The 22,362-nt window shown below is 37.7% G+C and overlaps 1 protein-coding gene across 3 annotated transcripts in view; it reads right to left on the bottom strand.

The window, feature by feature from the left end:
* The window catches only part of WASF1 (WASP family member 1), a 71,268-nt gene that overhangs the window by 17,405 nt on the left and 31,501 nt on the right, over window positions 1-22,362 (bottom strand). For all 3 annotated transcript variants that reach the window (XM_085543639.1, XM_015858798.3, XM_085543640.1), the window contains exon 2: window positions 6,907-7,067. In XM_085543639.1, the coding sequence (XP_085399765.1) occupies window positions 6,907-7,039 (133 nt within the window). In that variant the 5' untranslated portion in view covers window positions 7,040-7,067. The remainder of the gene's footprint in view (window positions 1-6,906; window positions 7,068-22,362) is intronic.

Raw genomic sequence — 22,362 nt, 5'->3', positions numbered from 1 at the left:
AAATAGCATTCTAGCTAGTAGCTACTAGCTGAGATAGAATAAAAACAACAATACTGCCTTCCTCATTATTTTAAATTAAACCTACCAAAACATGCATCATCAACTCCTATTCATCATTATGGCAGTAAGTATACAATGGATTATAAAATCTGAAAAGGCTATGGATCAGTTTTACAGTTCTCATCTTTCACCATTTTTCTCCTAGCTTTTCCCGATAATTGCTTAAACCTTTGTCCAGAACTGGCTTCTCTGCACAAATGAATAATCTCTACAAAGACAATACAACAAGAATGGATAACAAGGAATAAGAAACACTGGTTTTGTCTGGTTCTTAAGACTGGGGGATGTATCAGATGAACTGAAATCAACTAGAGTCTCCACATAATATTTTGAAACATATTTCAAGTTAATTAAAGACCTCTATTTGCTTGAATTAGCTTAAGTAATAGATGGTGTTATGCAAATTCTTATGGAACCACTTAAGTATACTGTTGGATCAGGGTAAAATTTATCAGTCTCACTCAAAATTCCAGTCCTGAAATTCACCTGAATTAGTGTATTCTTCATGGTGCACATTAGTAAACCTTATGGAAAGGGTGTTTTAATTAATCATTTTACAACACCAGATCAGTTACCATCAGATGGAGTTACAGGCTCTCAGAGAAGAGAGACTTGAATCCTTACACAGGGGTTGTGGAAGAAGCCAATTCTTTTCTTTAGAAATGCAAAAGGATAGTATAGATGTCCCAGACCCTTCAACTGCACCTTAAGCTGAAACAGAATCCCTCAGATCGGTTATGATGCAAGCAGCCTAAGGAACCACAGTCCAAATTTGAGGTTGTTACCTGAATAATGAGCACTTAAGTGCTCAATATGCTCAAAATGCTCAATACATAACACAACACCACATTTGGAAATACAAGAAGATTATTAGTAAACCTCAGGCCAGCATGAGATTAAATCAAGTTGGACAATCAAAACTGAAGCAACTGTTCACTGTTGACAAAAGCATTGATCTTAATTAACTTAGACTTCACTACTCTGGCAAACTTCCGCAGCTCTGCACAGAGAAAGAAAATTAACACGCAAACCAAATCTAATCCAACCTAAATATTGTCAGAACTGAGTTATAAATATCATCATATCTGATATATTAAATAAACTATTAAATGCAATATATAATGAGGCGTTATTGAAATGTTAAGTATGCTAATATATTGAAATATAAAAGCATTTAAAATAAAAACTATTGCTACAGTTTAAAAATATAGGTTTAGTTGTTTGATTTTTGAAAAGGATGTAGAAATTCATAAAATATCAGAAAGAATAAGCTTAAAATCCAGTCTGTTACTCACTTATGTGCTATCATTCACAATAAGCAATGCTTTTGTCTAGTGAGTTTTGGAAAAAGAGAAGCATAGAGCAAAAACGGAAGTAAAAACCCGTGTCCTACTTCTCTATCTGTTCCCAATATTTCACACTAAGCGGAATTATATCACTAGATACTGAACAGTCCCTTCTTACACAATTTAGTATAGAAAATATTCTTTCAGGATAATTAATTACTACATAAGCCACAGAATTTATAATCAGGTTCCCTTTATATAGCAGAAGAAGAAAGTTGTTCTATTAATGTACTTTTTCTTTCTCCATTAATTCTGACATATAATGTAATATATTCATTGGCTGTTAATTCAGCTTCAGATCTTCACTCCATTAATTCCCTTTAATTAAATGTTTCAGCAAAAAGCAAGGAGTATCAGAGTTTTCTTGGCTTGCTTCTCATCAGGATCATTTCAATCTCAGCTTAGTGTCACAGAATCATAGAATGGTCTGAGTCGGAAGGGACCTCAAAGATCCTCTCGATCCACCCCCCCCACCACAGGCAGGGTTGCCAACCACTAAATCAGGCACTAGGGCCAGGGCCTCATCCAATCTGGCCTAGGAGACAGCATGTAAGTTAAGAAACTGAACTGTCTTTATAGCTTAGAGATTAGATGGTTAGAGATTAGAGATTAGAAGGTAGCTCCTTGAAAACTTCAGTGGCTGTGGATGAGCAAGGTCTGGAAAACCACATACTACGTGTAGTTTACCTGTGCTAATTAGGAATTTATCATTATGAAGATGTAAGAGCAGTCCACACAGACTGACTGTAAGGATTGTAGTGGGAAAATCTGATTATGAAAGACAACCTGGTTCCTGCAGCTAGCAAATCTGAACCAGGAATTTATCAGACAACTTAACCAGGGCAACCAAAGTATCAAAGACAGGCAAAGGCCAACTTTGGAGCAGGTCAGATTCTGAGCAGAGAAAGAAATGGGAGATAAATAACATGCTCAAATTAAGCATTTTACCCTAGGAAACATATTCATAAGGGGCGAGGAAAAGAAATAACTAATTAGGACAACAGGGTAAAACTGGGAAACAATAAAAAGAAAGGAAAAGGGAAAAGGCTACTGAAGTCCAACTTTAATTGAAAACTCTTTTCACTAATGTAAAGTGCACTCCAGCTTAGCAAATAGTGTTAAACAACATCCTCTTTCTCTATACACATGTAGAAGATTAAAAGGTAACTGACAGCTTGCTATAACTGAATAGAAGCTCTGGTCTGGATAGATGCAATATCAACATTTGTAATGCGAACATACATAAAATACTCAAAACAAGAAATGCTTCACTCCCCAGATGGGAGTGTCAGACTGGGAACACACTATCAGTTATATTTCTTATGTGGTACAGACATTTTGTCTGCAGAGAACAGCTGAATAAAAGGAACAAGATTGGCTGAAAGTTGCAAATGGAACAAGAAAGTTACATGCACACAAGAGAACTATTTATCCATCTTCTGACAATGGCACAGCTGCACAGTGATATCAGTTATGCTTCACGCATGATAGATGCTATAGGCTGACATACATTAACATACATCAACACAGGCAGTACTGGAGTACTAACACATCGGCAATACTGCTGAAAATAATAGGTAAGTGCTAATCTAAAGCAGATATGATCAAAAAAGCAAGAAATACAGGAAGGAACAGATAGGAAACAGACAGCTGCTGCTGCTGTCCAGAGAGTTTCTGTTGCCGCCGCACTAAGAAAGGCTGTCAGAAGACAGATCTTTATATGCAGTTAGAGAAAGCTGGGAACACACAGGAGAAAAAAAACTACTTGCTGGCAATTTTGACTATAGGATCAAGACAGACTGATATGTTTTCATGCTCCAGGGAGAAAGACAAGGCTTATCACTCACAGTAGATACCACTGTTTATGTTCTTTCATTTCTACATTGTTTTTTTTTGTTTGTTTGTTTTTTGTTGTTTTTTTTTAAGGCCAAAAATTTTCTCAACTTGGACAATTAAAAGCAATACATCTAACAAACCACAAAAGGATTACAAATTTGTATGGAGATGAACAGCAGCTGGCACATGCTGATGTAAAGCTCTTTTCATTTTATATTAAAACAAACAAACACCCACAGAACTGCAGTCATTTTACAGGTACTGTTTCTGCAGCCATGCTCTACTTGCAAATAGCACTCAAAACTAGGGAATAGTTGAGGGCTGGAAGGGACCTTTGGAAGTCAGCTGGTCCCACATTCTCCTCAAAGTAGAATAATAAAATTCTTAGAGTTGGAAGGGACCTCTGAAGGCCATCTGCTATGAATGCGGACACCACAGCTAGATCAGGTTGCCCAGACCTGATCCAGCCTCGCCTTGAAAGTCTTCAGGGATGGGGCATCAACCACATTTCTAGGCAGCCTGTTCCAGTGCCTCAACACTCTCACCATAAAATATTTATCCTTTTATCCAACCTAAATCTACCCTCTTTGAGCTTGAAGCCATTTCCCCTTGTTCTGTCACCAAAGACCATTCTAAAGAGCCTTTTTTCTTGTAGCTCCCCTTTAGATACCGAAAGGCTGCTATCAGGTCACCTTGCAGTTTCTTCTCCAGGCTGAACAGCTTCAGCTCTCCCTGCCTGCCCTTGTAGGAGAGGAATTCAATTCCACAGGTCATTTGGATGCATTTCAACTGGTCTATGTGTCTCCTGTACTGAGAACTCTACATTTGGATGCAGTACTCCAAAGAGAGGCCTCACCAGCACTAAGTAGAAAAGTAGGTCTAATGAGATCCAATTGCTGGATTAATCCAGTTGAATTATTGTGAACAGCTCCAGGAACGGAGATTAGACTGCATAAATGGCAGAATTCTACACTTGGCTTTTCTAAATACTGTTTTTCTGTATCATATGAAGCACTGAAACCTCTGATTTCATCATAGTGCTATTTGTCCAAATCATATCAGAAGAAAGGTTAAGAATGCTTGGTTCTGAGAGTCTAACGGCAGGAGATTAATCCTGTTTGAGGGTCAGTAACAGAAAAATCTTAGAGGCATAAATGAAAACCTACCAATCAGATTAAAGAACATTCATTTCAATTCACATAACTTTACTGTCAAAAGCAAAAGCAGCTTTAGTTTAAAGAAGATGAGGCCCTACAGAACACAGCGTTTCAGCTCTCAGAGAGAAATCTAGCTTTGTCAACAACAGAAAACAAGACAGGAAGGACTGCAGAGAAGCTGGTTGCCAAGGCATTGCTGCAAAACTATTTTCAGGGGGCTGGGTTCAGGGAGGGGCCTCGCTCTGACTGGAGGTTGTTACCCTCAGACTGGAGGGCGTTGCGCTCAGACTGGGGGGCATTTTGCCTGGACCAGAGGGTATCAAGTTCGGACCAGAGGGTGTCATGCTGATATAGGAGGTCATCTCAGCTCTGAGATTCTCCATCTCAGCTCTCAGACTCTCTCTCTCAGCTTCAAAAACTTTTTCCCTCTCTGGAATGGTATTGAATAAGGCCTGATAAGCATTAGCCAGGCCCCAAATCATTTGTGCCTCCTGAGATCTGTCTGAGCCACAACATTCCTGCCTCAAATATGTGATCAAGCTCTCAGGATTCTTCAAGTGTTCAGGAGTAAAGCTCCATGACACTGAAGATGTCTGTCTTTTAAAAGTCTCTTCAAAGCTCCTCCACACTCCCTGCCATTCAGTATTCTCTGGTTCTGGGGAAGACTTCCTCCAAATATTATAGGTTCAGATACTGAGTGAAATTAATAAAATAACCAACAGTAAGTTCAGGGAGATTGACAAGATTGACAATGTGGTCAAATGGGCATTCAAAAACTGCATAAAGGATACAAGGAAGGGACGAGGAGCATGCAGTCCCCTAAAAAACAGTTTTACCAAAAAAAAAGAATTTTTTTTTTCCTTTTTCTTCAAAAGCGAGATAGCAGAGCTCAAAGTTTACAAATATTCTGGAGTATTGGCAGTTCGCCCGGACTTTCAAGGTCAAGCTCTCAGGTGCAGAAATATAAACCTCAGATAGCTCACTAACGAAAACTCTACTAGGATTCAGATGGCTACTAAAATTTACCTGCATGTCAACAGGCCACCATATATACATGTAACAGTGAAACACAAAGTACATACTGGTTACTTGGATTAAAGCATGTAAGAGACAACTTGTATCTAGTGACGGGAATGGCACAAAGCTGTGTCATGAGTGGTTTATTCTGGACACCAAAAGTGTAGTTAAACACTAGACAGACTTCTTAGAGGAGCGTTTGATGCTCTGTACCTATCTGCATTAGACAGGCACTCAGATACTGCTCTTGCTGGGTCAGCCCCAGAGCAGTGTTACAGCTGGACTCAAGAAACCACAGCAAACACAGCCAAATTTCAAAAAGATTAGCACTGATACCACTTCTGTTGAGTTGGAAGTTGGTGCTCTTTAAAACTGAAAAGCTACGTGATTGGTTGTTTAAGACCATGCATAGTGATCATCTACTGAATCCCAATCCGATATGTTCTTGGTTCACTGAAAAGAATTTAAACAGCTGTTTTTTTCTTTGTTGTTGAAGCAGCTACACTAATAATGTTCATATGTATGTGCTGGAAGCATTCCTGTCTCAATTACATAATTCAGTGTCCTCAGTGAGTGTCCTATTAGGCTGAAGAGACTAACAGTTTTGAAAGGCTGCCAAAGCACAGCACTCTACAGTATACCCTCAAACCAATGACTAAATCAATCTAATTAACAAATTAGGCTACATCACCTATTGTCCTAAGATATTGATGGAGCTGAAAGGCTTTTCACATTATGGATGTATATGCATGCACATTTTAATATTTAATGTGTTGGTAGGCTGGAAAATACTAGTGTCCTAGTGATTAAAAAAAGAACTGCAGTACTGGAAATTCAAAACACTACTATGCTGGTACAGCTAACATGTTTTTAAAGTTGTTTAAGTTTAAGAAAATAAAACAAAACACCAGCCTCTGCAGAAGAGCTCCTTCAGACTTGCAGGGTTTGAAAAGTATTCAATCCTTTAAAAATGCACCGAGGGAAAAATTGTTAACAAATAAGAGAAGGAAATAACATTTTTAGCTGCTTGATATCCTATGTTTCTGGTTTTATTATTTTACAACAAATACTTTTTTCTTAATGACCACAACACGACTAATGTGACAGCAAGAACATAAAAAAAAGAAGTGGTATATTCCTCATTATGCCATATTCCTTTCTCAATAATTATTCCAAAATTCCCAATTAATAACTCTATTAACTACCACATATCGTATTCTGTCATTCCCAATTAATAACTCTATTAACTACCACATATTGTATTCTGTCATTTCCACCAGTATCAGAAATATACAACTCAACAGTTCTGAGATATACTACTTGTACAATTCCTTCCACAGAAGTAAATGCTAGTTGTTAGTCAGAAAGGAGAAGACTGAAGGATCAGCCAGAATTTCCTACCAAGAATTTGAAAAGGCATCCATATTTCAACCACAGAAGCTGTGAGTGTAAAATGTATCAGTTCAGGTGTCCTGAGACAAGGTACTTACTTAAGCTACTTAGTTGTCTGATTATATTTGCCAGGGAGATATTGGTGACACATTCCAACTCATTCTTGATTCCTCGGGGCAGAGCTGTGTGGCACAGATGCCTGGGGTCTATATTTCTTTTTACCAGAGGCATTCTGAAATGTATCAGAGGACCAGCAAACCTGTAAAGAAAGAAGACAAAATACTGTAATAAAATACTTTAAATTCAGATTATGCTAAAGTGAAATTGACTAATCCTCCACAGTATTAATGGAATTAATTGCTTTGTAAGTACATAAACCTTTTCTTCTTCAGCCAATGAAAGATTATTCCATTCTCTATCTTTAAAGCTTTACCTGAGCCAGATGCCATTGAAATGAGGTTATTTTGTTTGTTTGTTTTAAATACTCTTTCTTTTCCCTCAGGAAAAATTTAAAAAATCACAGTAAAAAACCCCACATTTATTTCTTGATGGACTACTTCCTTATTCAGGCCAAGCAAAGTCCAGTAACACATTCCATTTATTATGCAGTCGAAGTAGTTTCCTATTCCATCTGAAAGGCAGATATGATCCGCTCATTATACTATGTTGTATTACTAGCAGGAATCATCCTCCTTGTCTATACACCACTCATAAATCATGCCTAACCAAGGTAAGGAAAAAGAGTTTTCCTTTCCACCAGAGCTGATCGTGGCAACGAATTCAGATGAGCTATGGATGCCTCCTCAAGTACAAAAGTCTCCTCAGTAAATTTGTAGTGCAAAGCCCTCCATCATTGAGAAACCCTACCCCTGCACACCTCTTCAAATCCACGTTTAATTAATCAAAAGCCTTCAACAGATCTGCAATCGCTTGCAATTTTCTGCACCCACAGCACTGACAGGAAAGGGTTTCCAAGTGGGCAAGTTACATATGTGGTATCATCTCATTTTATTAGTATGCAATCGTAAAAATCAGCACTACATCTTCTCTTTGTGAAAAATAGATTTCCTAAGATGGACATTTTTCAGTGATCTGTTGCGTGCAATTCTGAATGACCAATGACAAAGGGCTGGAACTAGATGAAGGTCGCTTCCAACCTAAGCCATTAAGCCATTTTATGATTCTACGACATCTACCAAGCAGATATACATAGTATTGGCACAACTCAGCCTCCTTTCCCACTGCAAAAGAGACTGCTCTTTTCAAGGACAAGTCACCCACAAGGCACTGTATGGCCTTATGCCCTCAGTGGGATCATCTGACTCTGCTTAGAGGTTTTACCTTTGAAGCGAGGGCTTCACATTGCACCACAAAATATATCTTTCCTATGACATATATTTAGCCATGAGAACCTTCTTGGTTGAAATGAAGCCATTTTTTTGGTGATATGAATCAATAACATTAGGGTTAGTGGTGGTAAAGTTGAAATTTCGCTGACCTAGAATGCAATACAGAATTATGAGAGTCAGAGGAGAGTGTAATGGAGTTCTTTCCTCTTGCTCACTGCTTAGATTTCTCCTTGTCATTTTTCCCAGGAACCTATTCTCTCATTGAAGGTCAAGCATGTATCAGATGGACCCAGGAAGGATCCTGAAGTCCATCTAAGAAAGTCCCCTCTGCTTCCAGGATCCGATTAGACATAATTCACAGCATTTCAACAATGTGCCTCCTTCCTTAAATTTCTTCAGAATATATCAAATATTTCATGCTTTTTAGGGATTTTAGTTTCCAGGAATATCCCAAATCCTTCTAGTTCAAAAATACCTGCTTACCAAAAAGCTAGCTGCTACATACAAGCTAAAAAGTGCAAATGTGAATACAGCCTCCGACGGAGGCACTGAGAAGGTGCTGACAGTGTAAGCGAGTCTTTACATGGCAGGTGCAATGTGCAGGAGCAGCACGAGGCAAGGCAGACTGAACAGGCCCCACCAGCTGAGTTCTGCAATCCTCGAAGCATAGAGCCCTGAGGAGCAGTGAGCACACAAAAAACCCTGAGCTGCAGGCACATCATCACAGCACCCCAACAGAAAATAAACGAACCGTTCTGTCGCTGGGAAAGTAATGCAGCAAGTGATACGTGAGCAATGTTCTACAGAAGCAATTAAATATTGATGCCAAAGTTAAGCCCTTTTCTTGATTACTACTTCAGTGATGCTGCTGTATAAACAGCAAAGAAGGTAAGCCTTTACAGGGAGATCCAAACGTGCACAGAAAAAGACCTATTTCAGTTTCTTTTATATGTCTATTTTTACTTACCTCCTTTTATCTAACACAGCTATGAATTACAAGAGTTAAAAGAAATAACCACAATACAGAATGAAAGTAGTTAATGTCTAGTGTGCTTTTTCCTGCATAATTTAATCAAAACAGTATTTTATGAAAATATTGCTCTCCCTTCTTTATTTTATATCCTGCCTAAAAAAAAATAATGCATATTATTATATGCAGATCATAAATATTCAAAGACTAAAGTGATAAATTCTTTATAAAACTGCATAAAAACAAGAAGTCTTAAATCAATGGCTAGATAGATTTCAAGTAACAACATGTATGTGGTGCCTGTTAAATAACTAATTTACCTCTAGGACAGAACATTTAATAAAAAAGCTGAAATGATGCGATACTGGTCCAAATGTTTTCTCCAATGGGCATGAAAAGAAGCCAAGCAAGCAAAAAAAAAAATAGACCAGAATTCCATGGCCCTCAGAATGTCCAACTCTGAACCTGAATAAAAGTCTACTTAAGAAAACAGATTTTCATTATTTTCTTTTGCATTAACCTCTTCAGAATTAGCAGAGAATTCACTCGTCGTCCTTTTTCCTCCCACAGACACATATATCATTGTTCTAATATCTGACTAATGCAGCACTGGCTGTCCTACCCAAAGATAGTGCAGAATAATAAAAGGCTGCACAGGGAACAGTAAATCTGGTAAAAGGCACCAGCTTTAACTACAGATAAACTTGGAAAGGAAACAGGTGACAGAAGAGGAAACTGATGCCTTCCAAATTATGCTTCATGTTTGAAAATTACACAAAGACAGGACATAGAATATTCCTCTCTTCCCCACAATAACAATAGGAGGCAACCAAGGAACCTGGGCAGGCTACCCTCAGAGCCTGGCTCTCCCTTCTCCCTGCTTGCCCATGCAGAGCTGCAAGCCAGCTCCAAATCACTGGCAATGATGTATACTGCAAGCACTCTGCTCTGTATCTTAATAGGAAGTGCACCTTCACAGAGAGATGTAGATCTCTCACAGATCCACTTCTGAAAACTCTTCTCCCTTGTTCCTTATACATCTTTTGAAGCACCTTGAACCCAGCTGGGAACCCAGCTTCCCAGCCTGCCTTCTCAGTGTTGGCTGCAGCTAAGAGACCTGATACAGGGCACCTGCCCCACACTGCTGGATGAATGCCAGTCAGTGACACTGCGGTCAGAAACCATCATCTCCCCTTCAGTGCTGCTTTAGGGAGACATCTCAGAAGAGCAGGATGTGTAGGAAATGGTAAACCAGAAGTAGCTCATAGAAAGCACAGTGTCAACTACCACAGTGACAACTCAGGTTTTCCAACAAGTACATTGAGACCACCTAGAATGAAAGCACACCACTAAAGTGGGTAAAAGTAGGTAACTAATCGCCCAGAAAACTAAGATTTCACAATCACAGTATCTTCTTTAATGAAAGTTTACTTTTGATTGAGTTACACTCTGTCATTGCTAAACTTAGTTTCTTAGCAGTAATGAAAAACAGTCCTTGTAATTTTTATGTATATCAATAATGCAGCACTGAATGCCCTTGCTTTAATGGGGTTAAATTTAATTCCAACCATTTCTATAATGTATCTTTACAGCTTGGTATTACCATGCTTCTAATTTCTTTAACAACGTACAACAGCAGTGCCTTTCATTTCCTTGATTTAATGGATCCCATTCCAGCTGCTGGCAGAACAGATCAGTCTGAAATGTAATAATCAATTCAGTGCTTTTTTCCTCCTTAGAAGAAGAAACAGATCATGCAACAGCTTTTCTATTTGCCTATATAGTCATGTACTAACCACATCTACGCTAAACAGACAGACTTCAGGACAGAATCAAAGTAGCTAATAAAAATCCTTCTCTCACTCCCTTACATATCTTCAACTTACTATAAAATTCTGCCAGCTTTATCACCAGAATTTCCATAATTAAGTCTCCACAAAAATATTCCGCACCAACAGCATCCCCAGCTACCACTGGAAAATCATTAATTCATTTCATAAATGTTAATCAACCAGCCTCTAATTTTCATCAAATTCCCACATCTTTGCTTATAACTTTTACGTTGGTTTTCAATTACTTTTCTTCCATTCAGATAGAATTTTCTTGAATCTGATCTCTTAAAAGAATGTCATTCCACACAGTAGTAAAAAACTGATATCAAACACATTTAGACAAATCAACTGTGAAGTGAAAATCAAATAAGGATTTAGGTCCAAATACATTTCACTGCTCGCGACACCATGGTTTGGCTGTACTGACATCAAACATTCCAACACTATCAAGAAAATCAACGAACACCAAAATGAATCCGGTAAAGTACCAAAACTATACAAATCAAGCTCATTCTGTGTCAGAGTTTCTTCGAATTATACTATCACTACTGTTACACTAGATGGAGAAAAAAATAAGATGTACATACACCACTGGTATGAACAAGTAAATGTGCAAAGACCTCAAGCAGGTTGTTCCCCTATAGCTCTCATTGCAAAATCGACATGCAGGTAAAACCCCAAAGATCCCTCAGCAGCATGAGGTCCTTCAGCAAAGGACACTCTCAGACACTACCAGGGCAATGCAGTGGTTTTAAAACCCTAGAAGTATTTTATGTCTCCTATGCAGGTTATATCAACTGCCATCTGATCAATTTCGTGATGAATTGGTGATTCAACATAAGACTGTTAAAACTACAGTTTTGCAATCTTTATATAATGAACTACATCACCAAACTGAAGACTTTTCTCTTTGGAGAGTCCTACTTTAGATAGTTCCAAATAGCTGGTACACGTTCAGCCAATGTGTGATGCAATGACTAAAGCAATAACAAAGCACTGTAACAGGTTGCCTAGAGAGGTGAAGAAGCCCCAAGGCAGCTGGACTAAATGACCTTAGAGTCACCTTATGAGTGAAAACAATTGGAGTATGAGTTATTTGTATGCTGATTTTTAAAAATTTCACCTGTGATAAACTTGTTTTATCCAAAAATCTTAAATATTTACTGTCACTGAGGTAACTCTAGTGATGAGAGCAAGCTCTGCAATAAACAGCACTGGAAAATATCAGACCACCAGTAACAGTGCAGTAGTATTGTTGATGTGGGAAGTGAAACTTCATTAATAGAAACAGCAGCAAGCTATTTCAAGTTTTAAAGGAGGTAATAGCTGATTTTCATTGACAGAAATGCTGCACTTTGAGTCAAGTCAATGAGTTGCATGTCCCAAAACAGAGCACAACAGCGGGCAGCAAAACATTTCTACTGAATGAGCCCAGGATAAAGTCTCTTAGGACTCTGATCACTTCCTCTTTTGTTAAGTCAGGTAAGCCCTGAACCAAACCTTAGCCCACTACTTGAGTACAGGCTTCCTCAAGACCGGGCTGGGCCCAACCACAGGACTAAACATGCAGTGGGGGCTTCTTGCACCCTCATCTGAAATTCTTCTACCTGTGTTTTTGTTTGGGCTATTGCTCACCATGGCTGCCTCCACATGCTGATGGCACTGGCACTTACCGTTCTTTTTCCACAGTTATCTCCTCCCTTCAAGCCCTAATGGAAGATTTCATGCTGATCACGTGTAAAGAGCAAAACCATAGCAATCTTAAATACAAGGAGAAAACATTCAGCTCAATACCTGCTTCTTTTTCCCAACACAGGTGCAAAATTCAAGAGGGTTACATAAATCACATGCTACTTTAGCCAGACTCTTCCCTTATGTTAAATTGAATTAAACTTCAGTACTATGAATAACACAATTCATAGTACAGCAGTTTGCAAACCGTGGCTTTTTTTTTCCTTCCTACAATCCTAAAATCAGCTTGATTTCCCACAGTTCGTTTTTTTCCTTTGTTTTTACCTCCTTTTTACTGTAACATAAACCAGTACCTACTGATTAGTCAATTTGTTAAGCATCAGTTGTCTTAGCCATGTTGTTTACATCAGTTTTCCCACCACCAACAGCATCCATCTTGCTACAGTCGAAGTCATTCAAATGTAAACTCTTTATATCAAACTTTAAAAATTCACTGCTAAATCACACACACAAAATAATCCCACCATTTAAAGTGCACATTTAGTTGATGTCAATCTTATTAATAACTGCAAAAAATGTTTCCACTTGTCTTAATAAAGAAACTAATTTAATGAACAGCTATCGCAAGATGTCAAGTTCAATACTTTCTACCCTAAACAAACGGGCTACTGGGGACTATGAGGCTCCAAGCCAGTTGCATTTCCGGCTCATAGACAAAGTTCAATATACTGAGATAGATGTGACACAAAGCAGGTGTACAGCAAGAAAAATTAACACTTACAAATGTAGTTTACATAAAATAATGTAAGTAAAAACAAAAATTAAAAGTGCACAACACCGTAATGTCAATATATATAAGTAATGAAAAACACATAAGAATAAAAATTCTTATTTTAAAAAATTACATTAAATAGAAATAATGAAATTAAAGATAACCAAGTGTTAGAGTAGAATGAATTGGTACTAACTTATCTCTTGCAATTCTGAATAGTTAAAAGCTTCTACAAATTGTAGTTTCCAGTACTGAAACTACAGCATTAAGCTACAGAGAAGACTCACAAAACCAGTCTTGTGAATAGTTCACAGAAGAGAAGCATTGTCCTCAACCAGTTGCAAGCTCTATTGATATCCAAGCAAAGAAAAATTAAATCCATTGTGTGTTTTCATATATTAATGCAGAAATATTTAAGCCATGTGGAGCCATACTGCATTTAATTGTTAGAACATCATTCACTCTTCCTGTGCTTGTGTTTCCATTAAGACTTTTAAGCAGTTATTTCTAAAAATACAAAATATGTGTGTAATTAAACATGCATATTGCATTATATATAGGGGTACATACATAATGATAGCTCTAAATAATAATCTTTCAAATTATTACATAAAAGAATTGAAATAAGAGCTGTAAAATTTGCTGTCAGCATGACTAAATACTATTCAGGTTACCTTGCACTCATTTTTTTCCCCCTCCTAGCGAGCTGCTGCCAGGTCATTTGATTAAGGACTATTTGGAAGTATCCTGGGTTCTAATTTAGGTACAACCAAGACTGCCCAAATTATTTTTTGATTACAAGCTTTCCTCCATCCCCAAAGGCTTAAAATATGAGTGCATAACACACAATGTGATTTGAAATTGCTTTTTTGAGACCTATGGTTTATCTGATGACATTTTTTCTCTTAGCATTAATCTCATCTTCCTTTTAACAGCTTCTACATACAGAGCAGGACACAAAAGCTGTGTGATGGATTGCAACAAAAGCTCTTTATAGTCTTGACAGAGACAGATCACTAATCCAGTGTTAATTTAAAATCCAAATACCACAACTGTACATAGAGCTTCTGTTGCTTTAGCACATCTTTCCTAACAAATCACAGCTTTATTTTTTCTGAAGATGTACATTTTATATATTCACATTTACCCTCCTTACCAGCTCAGGGGAACACCTACTGTAAATGCAGATTTTTTTATAACTTAATTACCTAAAATTCCCAAATCAAAGTGAATGCCCAGTTTGCTACTGCTACACACACACAACCACCTGCTTTTGAAGGGATGGAACTCTGCGGCAGTTGGGGATAGACACTGGAAGATAAGGCACCTGAACCTCACAACTGCTATAAAATATACCAAAAGCTGTCAGGTATGGGGCAGATAAGCCACATCCACCCTAGTGTGGCACCTCATAGCCCACCTCTGGGCCTGCTGGCAGTAGCATCCCAGCCCTGGGAACACCACAGCCTCTGCCAGCAGGCCTTATACCTGCCCTGATACAAGCCGGCCCTCCACACATGCATTAGGATGCAGGATATTAGAATTCAAGGCACGGTGCCTTGCCTTAACAATAGCACTGGTGCTATGGGGATAACACACAGCACTGGCCCTGGCTGACTGAAGCCTTCTCTCTTCCTGCTGGCACAAGAGAACCCCCTAAAGGCAAAGGGATTAAGAGATAATTATTCCTTTGGTACCAAGCTACAGCTGGTAAATATTAAATTATGACACGCCAAAACTGAGAGAAATGAGTAGTTGTGCGTGGGTGAAGAAAGGAAGGAAGAGGAAATATGACAGTCTGTGCCTTTCGTTGTGTTGACCTTACTGATGAATCAAGGAAAGAAACTGGATCCTAATGAAATAATAAATAATGTCAGGAATTTATGGCAGCACTACAGGAACTAGTTATACAGTTGCTGCACAATAACGCAGCAGCAATAACCAGAACACTAACCAGTACTCACTAACCTGGTAACAACAGCTGCCATGACCATCAGAAGCTTTCCGTGCCACAAAATGTTACCTGAGATCTGAAGAAGTGATGTGAGCTCTGCAAGCTTGTGCAATAAGCCACATACACAAAACATGAAGATTTTTAATGCATTTTATGCTGTTGAATCCAAAGCAGGAACAATAGATTATTGGGCTTGATATTTCTTTCACAGTCTTAAAGGAGGAATTAAGATCTGCCAGGTAACAAGTTATATGTACAGATGCAAAAATAATCACCTTATTACTGCCTGAGCTTCTTTGCAGATTAATTTTTCCTCTTTGTGAATGATAAAATTCCTCACAGAGGCTTTGATGTTAAAGGTGTGTATGTGCATAAGCAATGCTTTGCACTACCTACTGCCATTTGTGCTACTTAACATATTTGAACAGACACGCTGCTAGAACAAAGGTATTAACATTCAGAGAAGTTGTTTACGTTTGAACAGAGATGTTATTAAATATTCAGCAGTCCAGAAACGGGGCTAATTTATATTGTTTAAGGCTAGAAAGTGATCATTTGATCCTTTGCTCATTATCATGTCAAACCTCCCCACTAAAGCCAGTAGCACATTTGCTAAGTAAACCCCCTAGTATTCAAATCTGCTAGTGCCGAGATGCCCAGGACAACACATTTTCCAGCTTTCTTCTTTCTTACGGGAGGGAAAAGACTCAAACTGTCACTAAGACCAGTAATGCTTTAGTCTTACTCAAGCATCATCTAATTTATCAGTATTCTGTTAGTAAAGTGGTATCCCAAAGTGAAAATGACATTTTGGATGCATTTGTGTTACATGATCTTATCTAAAATAAGTCTAAACATCGTAACAAATTCTTTCACTACGCCACTGTTTGCTGATATCACCAACTCCAGCCTCAACCTTGTATAAATGCACTCATGCAAGTTGGGTGTTTTTTCTCCCAGTTAAGCTTGTATTCTGTGTGCTGACTGCAGGTTGAGGTCTAGGGTCCCTACTTGCAAGACCCTGGTTCTTTAAGCAGCCAGTTATTCTGAATTTAAATGAGATCTTTGCAGGATGACATTTAGAAACAGCAATAAGTACTACTACTTTTTTTTTTTTTTTTTTTTTTTTTTCCCTTAGCTCTAAATTACAGGCTTAAAACAAATGAATAGTCTTGAATGAATAGAAAAGCCAAAGGAACTACACATCCCAATATTTATCACATCATTTGCCTTTCTGTTGTTATACTCTGATAAAAGATGTATAGTGCTGCATTCTCTGGCCTACAAAAGAAACACTATTCATTTAGCAAACTTACATAGTAAGTACAGATTACCTGCAGGAAGATTTAAAACTTCACAAATTTTAACCAATTCTAATATTTCATGATCTCTAAGCAACAATCTAAAAGCTTATATTTTTAAGGGAAAACATCTTACAGAAAAAAATACAGTTCTTCATAATTTCACAAGCAATTAGATACCTAATATAGACATGTATAGCTTTCTCTTTAGCTTAAAAACTAATTCTTGCCAGCACTTACTTTCATTGTCTCCATGGCTGAGTTTTGAAGCCATCCATGTCAGGAAAGGAATAAATACTACAGAGAAAACTAATATTTTGGTGAACTGGAACTAATTAAAGCAAGTCCTCTCAAGGTTTTAGCGTCATGGTTGACTGTGAGCTTTAACTAAGGCTGTTCTCATAATCAGGATATCTGTAAGATGCCTTTCCTCTCTAGTTTCCTGTATCTATTTACATGTAAGCTAACACTGTCACTTCTCCACTGCCATTAACATTTGCAAAGATACACATTTTTGTAGCGTGGGCAGGAATTTAAGAATCTTTCTAATACACTTCCCTATAAAATCTGGCTCAAAACAAACACCAGTTAACAAATTATCAGGAAGAAATAGAAATTGTAGACAAACAAACAACGAATGAATGCATTTGCCTCCCTTTCTTGAGCCTCAATACTGCAACAGGTTTGGAAACTATTAAAATAACTAGGTTTAGTGCTATGTTTCAAACGGTATTTAATGAAAGTTACTAACTTAAATAACAGGAGACACTAACATGAAGTAAGAACATTTCTATATTCATGCATTCCTCTATTACTTGATCTGAACTGAATTTGAGCATGGAAATAGAAAATACCCTGGAATGAAAGCTACAGTTGCTAAACTGGAGATGCCACCTCAGTACACAGTTGGAGGCTTTGCAAGGAATCTTACCTTTATGAGGTCATAGAATCACAGGTCAGGAGACTGTTTTCAGTCGCACACTCCTCTTAAATCACTATTCTTAACAAACAGGTGGTAAGGGTATGTGCCTATGACACCAACAGTATTAAGCCACTATAACAAATAATAATAATAGCGTATATGTATTTATCAGGGAAAATTAGGTGTTCTCAATCTGCAAGGAAAATATCCAGGACCCTCCATGTTGTTACATGTAACCATCAAAATATTCTCAGTAAGGAGGGAACACAGGGCACTCTCTCCTGGCTCCTGAGGAACCAGAGCAACTATGGATACAGAAAAGAAAAGAAGGTGGTGGATCTGTTTATTCTCTGCAAGAAAGCTAAACAATTAGCTCAGCCAGCCAAGAGGAGGGGCAGACCCAGTTAAGAAAACTGACTCCTTCTCTCTTATAAATACGTATTTAGCCAAAGAAAGGTAGTGACTAAACAAGGATGTAGAAATGAAATTATCTTCAGCTGTCTCTCTCTACACAAAGCTTTGAATAAGATAGCTCAGTACTGCTAAACTTTGAGTCATTACATTTAATTACCAAATAATGAAGATACTCATTTGCTTCCAAAGAAAATAAGACACAAATGAAATAAATCATTAATTTCAGTAATTTACTCTGCATTTAAGATATGCCAAGTGTAGATATTCAGAGAACTTCGGATGCAGGATTGGAACAGAACTGAAAATCCTGAGAAATAAGAGTAAAATATCCATAGCACAAACCACAGCTTGTAGAAGGTAAGAACAGGTGAAAAAAGAAATCCAGAACAGTTCTGATGGTTCTCCAATGGGATGCATAGGGGCTAGTAAAGATTTCTTTTTATATTTACTAAATATCCCAAAGTGATATGCAGGGTGACTACTATAGAGAAAAGGCCTACGCTTTATATACCACCAAAGAGATACTTGATGCTCAAGAATGTAAACAGCATCAATGCTGTGCCCTGAAACAAAAGAAATAACTAGCTGAGGGCCTCCTTTTTCAGGAATATTTCCTACTACTGCTGAAATTTAAAAATATTACTACTTTTTGATGAAAGAGAAGCATCTTATCACACAATGAGATGATACTCCAGCATACTTGTGTATAAATAACCAAACAATTACAGAATACTTACGTTAAGTGTTAACTTTGAGAGCAATAAGATGTTTTGTTATCAGTCAAGGTGACTGATGAGTATCAGCTAAACAGAAACCAAAGAAGCTCCAGGGACAGGAATCTGTCACTACAAAAAACACATCATTTCACTTCAAAGATATTTAACTGACAATGCTTCATCTAAAACTAATCTTTCAATCACTGCCACCATTTTCCAGTGATTTCTAATAGCAAGTTTCCTAAGCCCACTGAAGTTTCCTCAAAACTGCTATTTTATGTCTTCAAGAGGTCCTGTTTCCTACCTGTCACTTCAGATTTTCTTACGAGCCACACACTCCTTCTAAACAAAAATATAGATGGGAACACCGGTTTGAAAAGTCTCCCTTCAGCATCTGGTCAGGCTTGCTGAAATAGTACTCAAAATATCATACGAGGTACACTGCAGGAATCCACAACAAGCAAATCCCAAGAGGGCTCTCAGGGTAGTTTTAAAAGACTTGAACAATCACAAAGCTGAGTACAAGAGCGTGGAAAGTTCCAGGTCATCTGAGGTCCATTCTCTCATTCCAAGGAAGGATCAATTACCTGTATGTTATTGCTAACAAATGATCAATCAAACCTGTCTTTGAAAATCCACTGGTGTCTCAGAAAGACTGGCAAACTCCCAAAGAAAGCCTTTGCAATATTTCATAAAACACACAGGTCAGCTGCATATTTGAGAAATAGTATTCTTCAATTTAGCTTGGAATAAATCTTATTCAACCAAGTGAAAACACTGGAAAAACACAGGTGGAAGAAAGAGGTGTGGGAAGGAGTCCCTATAGGAAAAATAGTTTATTTAGTAAAACAGAATCATTTTCAGCCATAGATCAAAGACACAGCTCAAACTCGGCTTGGCTGACTCTCCTTACATTGATGCACCAACTGTTGGGCAGCGAAAACAAGGAACTATAAAGACATTTGTCTTCACCAACTACCATGCCTCATAAGCATCTTATACATGAAGATTCTAACCTAACTCTGAAATATATAAATAAAGTGACCAGATGAACAAACTGAGCCTGTCTTTACAGGAAGGATTTCTGGACTTTGAAGAGGAGTTTGATTTTTGAGATCATTTCCTACACCTGTGATCCCACTGTTGGTGCTAATTTCCAGCTGTGTGCTGCCCTCAGTCAGAGGATGATTGGATGCTCCCTCAATTCTGACTTTATCAGTATATGAGTTGAAAAGCTTCATACAGCCATCGTTCCCCACACCCACATGCATTTTTTTCACCTCTGTAAACTGGAACAGGGACAGAAAGATACTGTTGTCAAGCATAGTTACACACTGCACAGCGTCCTGTTAAGTCAAAATTGGTGCATTCCTGACCAAGCACACTTAACACTATCTGGCACTGTTGTCACAGAAATAAGCTGCCCGGTTCTCAGTCTGACATTATAATAAACAACTCCATCACTCAGCTGCTGCTGGGTGATTGCTGCTGCAGCAGCTTGAACATGGAGTTCGGATGAGTCTGTACAACACAACTTTTTGTAATCTTTGAAACACGTGTCAAGAACAGGAGAGCCCTCATGGCGGCTGCAGCTCTTCACAGGGAGCAGAGAGGCTGTGCTGAGCTCTGCTCTGTTTAACAGCCACAGGGCCCGAGGGAACGGCATGTAGCTGTGCCAGGGGAGGGGCAGTGGGGGTTATGGAAAGGGTCAGCTCCAGAGGGTGGTGGGCATGGAACGGGCTGCACAGGGCTGTGGGCAGAGCCCCAAGGTGTCAGAGTTCAAGAAGTGTTTTCTTCTAGGCAAGGCCTAGACAGTTCTCTCAACTGTAATGAAATCAATTCAAAGTAATAAACAGTGATGGTAAAAATAAGTAACTTTCAGGGATTCATTTAAATAATTAAAAGCAGATAAAACAGTACCTCAACATAATATTTTAAAATATTTAAGTTTTACATCTATGAAATTTCAAAAACTAATATCACTTGAAAGGTGAATTTCAATAATATTTTGTACATACAAAAACAATCAACTCTCAGCTTGAAATGGCTGAGTGGATTCTTCAGTTACATTTCTTTGTTGATAAAAGCAAAGAACGAGCAAATTTCACAGCAAAGCTAAGCACAAGCAAGAGTTTAAGCAGTATAAGTGCACTGAGAAACTCAAGTTGTTATCAGAGAGTATATAAGGTAAACACTATAGTCAGTATCTAATGCGTTTTAAATGACTGTATTTAGCTGGACAGATATTAGAACACTTCTATGTTAAATAAAGCTTTTTCTTTTTTTTTTTTTCCCAGTACTGAAATGGACTTTTCCAAGATGCAGTAAAAACTGAGCAAATTTACCCTGAGTAAAAATGAAGTAATTTGTTCCTATGTCCTACAGAAGATTTCCTCCTGCATTAGTAGAACATAAACATATAAAATAAGGCAATCGAACTGCTAAAATATATCTAAATCTCATGTTGATTATTGCATTGAGGGTGGTTTCTCAAAGTATTCACAAAGTTTCACAGATCAGCTGAAAAGACTTCTGAAACACAGATTAAAGAAGTTTCATCTAACATCTCTGGCTCACGCACAGGGAATTTGCCTCAGAGCATCATGTTCTAAATATGGATTTATTAGCAAAGACCACTCGCTACAGATTCTGCTAGTATAATTATACATTTTTCAGGGTGTTAAGTTTAGATAAAATGTATCAAAAACAAAAACCCAAATACTTTTTTTGTGGGTTCTCATGCTAGAACACAGGAAAAATACAACAAAATAATCATAAAAATTGGAAAAGTTCTTTCCTTGTGTTATTTTTAAAGCAATAGCATGTCGAGACCCTAGGGTTGGATGCTGAATAAAACTATTACTACTGCTCTGAAGATCTACCTTAGGTTTAGAAGTCAAAATAGCTGTGGAACACTGACCATGCAGGTACTAGACTCATCCAATAATGGAGTATCATCTTTCTGATACCAGATTATGTGACTATTTTTTCTTCACTAATTAAGTAAAAATGCCATTTACTTCTTTTGAATTAAATAATTTCCTCCTTAAGATGAGGGGTAAATAAATTTAGCACAAAATACTCTGTAAAATGTATCATTCTAATGTTACAGTTCCAGCTGATCTGTTCCACGTTTTGTTCCATTTTATTATTCTGCACTTCCAACAGAATAGCTGGAAAAAGCACACATTTGCATATTTCTATATTACCAGCCTTTCTACATTGACAGCCTGTTCTATACAGCTCATACTTTTAGTACATAGCACTTAAGACATTTCATTTTGTTCTTTTCAGTACCATTTTTTCCTCTTCTTTCATTATATATAACTAAACTTTAAAATGTTTCAAGCGCATATTTTTATCAAATTATTAACATGACTGTCTCAATATTTGTGGAAAGCATTAATAATTCAGAATACATTTATACTTTAAGCATTAGAACATGCACTGAAAATTCCAAAGGGCCATTTTAGATCAATTTCTTGTCCTAAACTAAAACTTAATGTACCAGCCACATTGGAAACTGAATGTAAGACTTGACCACAGAACATGCAGTTAATGGAGGAAATCGTGCTAGCTGTTCAACACAGCTATATATTTTAAAAACAGTTTTAATCTAAATCTAAGTCATA

Source organism: Coturnix japonica, chromosome 3 (genome assembly GCF_054131305.1).
Source record: "Coturnix japonica strain WE chromosome 3, WE-NBRP24, whole genome shotgun sequence".
Taxonomy (NCBI): domain Eukaryota; kingdom Metazoa; phylum Chordata; class Aves; order Galliformes; family Phasianidae; genus Coturnix; species Coturnix japonica.
Note: the sequence above shows the minus strand (reverse complement) of the source record. Positions and strands in the feature narration are given on the sequence as shown.